This window comes from Camelina sativa, chromosome 9 (genome assembly GCF_000633955.1).
Source record: "Camelina sativa cultivar DH55 chromosome 9, Cs, whole genome shotgun sequence".
NCBI lineage: Eukaryota > Viridiplantae > Streptophyta > Magnoliopsida > Brassicales > Brassicaceae > Camelina > Camelina sativa.
In genome coordinates, this window is record NC_025693.1 from 26,989,622 (window position 1) to 26,996,676 (window position 7,055).

At 42.1% G+C, this 7,055-nt stretch overlaps 3 protein-coding genes across 5 annotated transcripts; 1 reads left to right on the plus strand and 2 right to left on the minus strand.

Moving 5' to 3' along the window:
* LOC104712482 lies at positions 253-4,792 on the minus strand. Of its 2 annotated transcripts, none has more exons than XM_010429392.2 (4): positions 4,231-4,792; positions 3,539-4,136; positions 1,102-3,382; positions 253-1,011 (listed from the first exon to the last, which is right to left on the minus strand). In XM_010429392.2, the coding sequence occupies exons 1-3, from the start codon at positions 4,581-4,583 to the stop codon at positions 2,387-2,389; spliced, it is 1,947 nt and encodes a 648-aa protein (XP_010427694.1). In that variant the 5' UTR covers positions 4,584-4,792; the 3' UTR covers positions 253-1,011; positions 1,102-2,386. The 2 variants fall into 2 exon arrangements, with proteins under 2 accessions (XP_010427694.1, XP_010427692.1); XM_010429390.2 differs by having other exon boundaries at positions 1,102-3,388; positions 4,231-4,789.
* On the plus strand, positions 1,152-2,318 carry LOC104712481. Of its 2 annotated transcripts, XM_010429389.2 has the most exons (4): positions 1,152-1,313; positions 1,408-1,632; positions 1,716-1,790; positions 1,880-2,318. In XM_010429389.2, the coding sequence occupies exons 1-4, from the start codon at positions 1,176-1,178 to the stop codon at positions 2,042-2,044; spliced, it is 603 nt and encodes a 200-aa protein (XP_010427691.1). In that variant the 5' UTR covers positions 1,152-1,175; the 3' UTR covers positions 2,045-2,318. The 2 variants fall into 2 exon arrangements, with proteins under 2 accessions (XP_010427691.1, XP_010427690.1); XM_010429388.2 differs by having other exon boundaries at positions 1,716-2,318.
* On the minus strand, positions 5,630-7,055 carry LOC104712483. Its single transcript, XM_010429393.2, has one exon. It carries the CDS (start codon positions 6,879-6,881, stop codon positions 5,784-5,786), a length of 1,098 nt encoding a protein of 365 aa, XP_010427695.1. The 5' UTR covers positions 6,882-7,055; the 3' UTR covers positions 5,630-5,783.

Below are 7,055 nucleotides of genomic sequence, written 5' to 3' on the forward strand. Positions count from 1 at the left end.
ATATGTTCGTTTTAATTAAGTGAAATTAAAACTGAAAATGACATATTCCTTAATTAATTTTTTTTTTCAACAGCTTTCTTGAATTTTTCTTTATAAAACTATCTCGTGCCACGTATTGATTCTTGAAATTTGCAACTATTATCCACAGTGAAACCAAGTTGAATGGTGGATAGAGTTGACTCGGGATAAGATCAGCTTCGTTAAATATTAGAAAAATCAGATCAGAAGTCCGTAACCAATCCAAACAGTAAAGACGTTGAACTAACCGTAGATTTACACTTCAACTGATGACGTGTCAATACTTAATCCCAATTAAGTCAAAGTGATCAAGGAACGAAGTATAGTTAGTTACAGTATAAAAACTCTAAAAGCATATAAAACACATAAAGAGAGAATCCAAAATCTCGTTACTTCTTCTCTCTCATGCAACGTTGTTGAAGATCCTTGCTTCACTCCGATTTCTAGGGTTTTTTCTCAAAGGCGCACAAACCTCGTCAACAAGTTACAAGACTCTTCGCTCCGATTCCTCTGTTCTCAACAATGGCGGACCAGAAAGATCAAGCCCCAAGCTCTCCATCTCGTAAGTCTCTCTCTCTCTTTCTCTTCGTATCTTTCTCATGGGTTCTAGAGTTTCGGGACTCCTCTGTTTTCTCTTTTCTCCCATTGATGCAATTAGACTGATCGATGGTGAATTTTCTTGTGATCTTCTTGAACCGCGGCTGAAGAATCAACTGACCTACCGATTAAGAAGAGAGGTCTTACAGAGACTATCCCGAGCTATAGCTTTGACGACGATACAATCCTGTTCGGCTCCATGGACAAGAAAAAAAAACTCATCATACTCCAGCGAAATGCTTACTATTACGTTCTCCGTGCCTTCAGAGCAGAATCTCTTGCAATATCCACCGTAATCAAATCCTTCTTGTTCTCTATATGCATTATATTCGCTTCTTGTAAGTTGTGTTCATGTCTTCTGTTCTTCTTCAGCCTAGGATTATGATCATGAGAGACCTGATGAAAGAATTGAAGATTCACATCAACACTCATACTGCTTTTGAGGTTGAAATCAAAACTAATCCAATGGTTGAACAATTGAGGTACCTTAATCATGGCTTTTCACTACTGCAACAATGTGATCTTCTCCCCCCTGTTTCTTTAAGTTTGTGTCGTACCCCATGTTTCTCAGGAATGTTTCATTATCGTCTGATGAGAGGGAAACGCAGAAACTTACTGCCCCTGAACAACAGCAAATTACTGGCGTAGATGGCCAACCTTTGATCATTCGTATCGACAAAGACAATACGGTCAAAATTGTAGGTTTTTAAAATCATCTCTTCCTAACTCCTAAAGCAGACAATTCAATCTGGCTTTTGACTCCACTTGTCGTTTCCCTTTCTGATTGCTTAGGGAGATAGGGTTATACCTCCAGCAAAGATACATGATGGAAAGGTTATACCTCCAGCAAAGATACAAGACGAAGAAGCAAAGCTGAGTTCTACTTCTGACGGTCCACCTGTCCCAAGCTGGGGCCAGGTTTCTCCTCATTCTCTTATCGGAAAATCGATCGGTATACGAATGCCTGGCGAATACGAGTACATTCGATTCCAAATCGAACATTACGACGTGGAAACAGTAAGTTTCTTCATGCTTTTTTGTGTGTTGTTCATCAGGTCAGCTCTCAGCCCTTCTAAGAAATATAGTTTCCAAATCTACAGGAAACGCACTACCTGGTGAGTGCTTTCAGCAAAAAGGATGTTCAGGACCCGTGCAATTGGGTTGACATCAGACATGTAAATATCAGATTGTTCCATCTCTTTTTCAAGTTTTATACTTGCCTCTTTTTTTCAAAAGTTGAAACGCCTGATCTCAAACTTTCCAGATTCCGGCAGAGGATATTGAATGGCCGAAGAAACATCCCAAGTTACCAGAATGGAAAAGATTTCCTGAACCAGGCGAAACTCTCTTGCATGAAACCAGTACAGCTCGGAAGAAGAAGCAACTTCATGAGGTATCTTGCAAACAGCTCCAACAATTTTTCTTGTGATGCTTAACCCTTTCACTGACACAACTTCTCAATAAAACTTCGAATAGGTTGGCAAGACGAGCACTGGGATTCCTATCATCGGAAAAGTTGATAAGGGAAAGGGTCATGTGCAGTAGGATGCTGAGATGACAGATGCATGACAACATTCCAGACCGGAACACTCTTATAACCTTGTTTGACATCTTTGGCTCTTTCTACAATCTTCTAAACTCATATTTTGCTGCTATCTGGAATCAGAGAAGTGTATAAACAATTCCAACACTCCTTTAAATGACTGCCTTGTGAACTTCTTAGAAAATTCTTGATCCTAGATAGAAGATAGTCAAGTACTGCAATAAATCATCACCTCCTTGACCGCTTCTTCGGCCGAGTAGAAGAGCCTGCTTCCTTTTCAATAGTTTCACTGTCTCGTTTTGCTATCAGAGGCGAAGACCTTTTAGAAGCGACACCAGTGGTTTTTTTAGCAGGACTACCCTTTTCAATTGTTGGCTTCTTCCCAGTTGATCGTTTCTGACCTGCAGACAGTTTTGCTGCACCCACTTTTTCATTCTTAATAATAGTTTTCCTCTGTTCAGCTCCTCTTTTTCCATTAGCGGAATCAGCCTTCACTGTCTCTGCAACAGTTTCAGATGATGAAACCCCTTTCATTCTTTTAAGAAAACTAGCAGCACTTTGCTTTTTTGAGCCACCACTCGTGTGTTTACCCTTCTTGTCTTGAACAATTTTCTTCGGCTCAGAGCTATCGTTTGAAGACCGGCCTTTACTAGGGAGACCCGCATTCAAACTGGTCTTAACGTTTCTGCTTCCTACTTTTTTGGCTGTTGAGGGTGCTCTTGCTCTAGTCATCTTCTTAGAAACAATAGGTTCCTCATCTTTATCAGAAGTTTCATCTTTCTCCTCCTCTGAAACTGGCTTCTCATCGACTGTGGAAACTACTTTAGTCTTTTTCTTTGACGGTTCAGTGACTGACGCTGAAGTTCTAACAGCCAAGGAACTACGTTTTCGACAAGCTATCATAGGCACTGAAAGTGTTGTTGGCTTAAGAGAAGGGACTGTGACTTCCTCCTTAGACGTCACCAAGGATTCTTCTTTTGGTGGTGGTAAGGTTTGTTTAGGAATCTTGAGAGTCATCTGTTTCTTGATGAGTTGGTAAAGCTGCTTTGCTGCATTAAACTCAGAAGATGACTCGCCATAAAACACTCTGCCATTGTTGATTAGTAGCAGTAAATCCCGAAAGAACTTGCTCCTGGAGTTTTTGTAGTAACCCTCTTCCACACGACTTCGAATCATCTCAAAGTCTATGTGCTGCCTTATTATCCTATCGTACTCAGGTGTTTCCTGCAACTTCGCAATCAAACAAATAAGACTCACGCTTTAAGACTAGCCGCATGACAATAAAAACATTTTTTTTTTTAAACATGGAATTTGAAAATTTGAATTGCTGAGACACAAAAAAAAAACAAAAATGTTAAAGATTTTAATTATTATATTTACCTGGCTCTCGAGCCGGCGCGAAAAGTGAGAGCCAATGGGGTGAGACTTAAGAATCTCGATGAAATCAATCAACGGCTGAGATTCAACGGGGTTCATATTGACGGTCAGAGATTGATCCTCGTTATCCGGTTGGTCCTGTTCTACCGTCTCCTTCCTCGGTAAGCTCGCCGAGCTCTGCACGTCACTCGTTTCTTTCGTTTCTTCCTCTCCCTTCGACTCGTCCATTGACTCAACAAACTCGGGTGAGTTATTCCCCTCTCTTACTGTGTCTTCTCTGCCCGAGTTCCCCGCGCTCTCGCAGCTTCCCCTACCCGAATCCTCTCTAACCGGTTTCTCATCGTTCTCTATCCGGTTCGGTTCTTCGTCCACCGGTTCAGCGATTTTAACATCTCTGTTCGTGTTATCAGATCCGGTTCCGGTATTATTGTCCTTTGGATCTGGAGAATTAACCGGCTCATCGACCGGGACGGCACCGGAGGTATTACCCGAATCACGGTGGTTCTCTTTCGTCTCCGCGATTTTATCTAGATCTGAATCTTCAATCTTCAAGCTCTCCTCTCTCTCATCTTCCAATCTCTTCACCTTTAACTGCAATGACCTGTACTCACCAAATCCTCGATTCTAAATCTACGGTAATGCAAATCTGGAAATCGAAAAGAAAAAAAAAAGCAACGGGGTCGATTTGAAATTACGAGATGGATAGATCGTAACGTTCGACTTCGCGGCGGAGCTCGTCGACACGGAGCTTTCTCAGCTCCTCAAGCCATGGAACGGAAGAGATCTCGGCGGCGACGGTTTGTTCTCCTTCTGTAGATCCCGGAGAGACGAGTTCACGGGAGAATCGGCGCTTGAGATCGCAGTACTTGTGACGGCAGTCGAAGGCTGTGAGTGTACGGACAGTGGAGTTTTGTTTCTGGATTTCGGCGGCGACGGAGTCCCATGAATCAGTACCGTGACGGTGAACGGCGCAGGCGAGGAGGAGCTCCTCCATTGTGCTCCATGTTTGTTTCTCTGGAGATTTTTTGTCGTTTTCCGGTTTTGCCATTGGAGTTAAAAACTTTTTAATGATGATGCTTATTGTCACTTGGCCAATTTTTGTAGAAACTGAAATAGAAATGATCTCCTCTTCTACAAAATCGTTGTTCTTAACCTCCTCCACTAAGAAAGAAGAGACCTTAGGGGACTGATTATTTATTTTTATCTTTTTTGGTTGTCTGTCGGACAAATCATTTATGAAAGGTTTTATTTCATTGATAAAATTGTTTGTGACAGGCGCACCAATTGAGAAAAATGTTGAGACCAACTTTGCTCGTTTTGTCGTATCAATTTAGTGGACCCAAAAGCCCCAAGCACCGAATCCATTACCGGTTTTAAACCAAACGCACCCAATCAAGAGAGTCCAGATTTTTTTGTTTTATCATAAGCATTTATTAAGAAGAATTTGGCTTGTTGTACGGAAGCATTTAATTTAATCTATTTCCTAATTGTGGGACAACACAATACTTTCGTTCAGATTTTCTGCACTGTACAGTGACACTGAGTTATACAAACATATCCACCATACCGGCATTGACCTTAACCAAAGGATGGAAGAGCGTGGAGATCTTGCCGGGACAAACATCATGACCGGTTTCAACGACTGTGTCTTCCCAGGAGAGGGTACTGAGATGTTCTCACCCTTCTAAGAGCTAGTGATGCTAAAGTCTATATACACCTCCGTCGAATAGATAACCCAATCTCCCTCAAACCTTTCTTCTTTTGTTATCTCAGTGAGTTATATACATCAGTTGATTCATCTGTTTTTTTTTTTGTTATTTGACTCTTCACTCAATCCCAGTTTATCGATATAGGTATGGTTAACGATCGGAAACTTTCCTTGATTTCTCTTATCGATTACAAATCCATACATGATTCTTCTAAACTAAACCACACACATGCTAATGCCACCTAATAAGAAGATATCATAATACATTCAAGCTCATATTTCACTGAGAAAAAGAATCACCATCAAGCATTACATTGATTGATATAATGCTAAACCAGTTACGGACGGATTCAAATAAACTCAACATGCTCAACCAGTTTCCGATAAAGAGAGTTCAAAAGCATAATCTCATATAATAAAGAACTCTGAAGATTCCATCAAAAGATCCAAAAAAACAAGTTTACTGCAAATATATACAAAAGCAATAAGCTAATTTAATTAAGTCGACAAATGTAGTTTGCAATTCGAGATTTACCATTATTAGGCTCCTTTCAAGGCTTTCTTCAGCTCCTCTGCTACGTCACCTTCTTCCTTGCTTTTCTTACCTCCGTAATCCGACGTCGTAGTCGTCTTCTCGCTGCTCCACCGATCACCTCTCGATCTCCCGCCACCATTGCTGCTCCTCTCCTGTTCGCGGTACTTTGAGTGCGATCCGTAATCTATTGTTGCCGCCGAGTATGGCCTGACGTTTGACATCATCACTTCACGGAGATCGTCGACGGCTCTCTTTAACTGTTTGTTCTCCGTTCGAAGCTCCTCCATCTGCCGATTCACAGCCAAACACACCTCCGCCACGTCACCACTACCAGTGAGTTGACCAGGACCCGAAACTTTACCCGGATCGCTCGTGGACTTGGTCAATTTACCAGCATCCGAGCCGTCCACGTGTTCGATTCCGATTTTATTCATCACCAAAAACGGGAACCTCCTAAGCGAAATCGCAGCCGTTGGATCAAAATCGCGTCTAATCTCCGTAGGAACCCTAACGCCCCACCGGAAATTCAAAACGGCGCGTCCTCTCACAGGCAGAGACGTCCTCGCCGCGACCTCGACGCCTGAGAGCAAACCAGCGATATCTCCGGCAGAAGTCGAAGGCAGAACCGTGACTTTCCTAAATCCTCCGCCGCATCCGTTGACCGCAGGACTATCAACCACCTCAATCGACGGATCCTCTTCCGAAACAGATCCATTCATCGATTTGATCTCGAATCCAGACGAGGAATGAGATTTTTTGATGGAGAAATCTCCGAATTGAGGTTTGAAGTGAAGCATAAAGCTAGGGTTCCCTTTACCTAAGAGATTGAATTCAGCGCTCATGAGCATGGAGCTTGATGACGGCGAACCGAAAGATCCCGTCCCGGTTTTGACGATTAGAGAGAAAGGGTTCCACGAATCGTTTGGACGGTAAGCGACTTTGAGAGAAGGTCCGGATTCGAAGAACGTAGAGAGGTTGAGGCTGAGTTCCTTTGATTCTCCGGCGACGATTCCTGATTGAAACGGTAAACCTAAGATACTGAGAGGAACCTTAGCCCTAAAAAGAGGCTTTTGCTCTTCCCGAAACTTCATCGACGCCTTCATGATTCGAATCCAATAAGTTTACTACGGAGAGAGTACTACCAGTGATTGAGAGAGAGTAGAAGGGATTTTTTTATACAAGTTATTTTCTAGTTTTAAAAGAAGATTTCCATTTCTTTTTTTTTTCTTAAGAATTGGGAAATTTGTAAAAAGATTATGGTTGGACATGAGGATAGA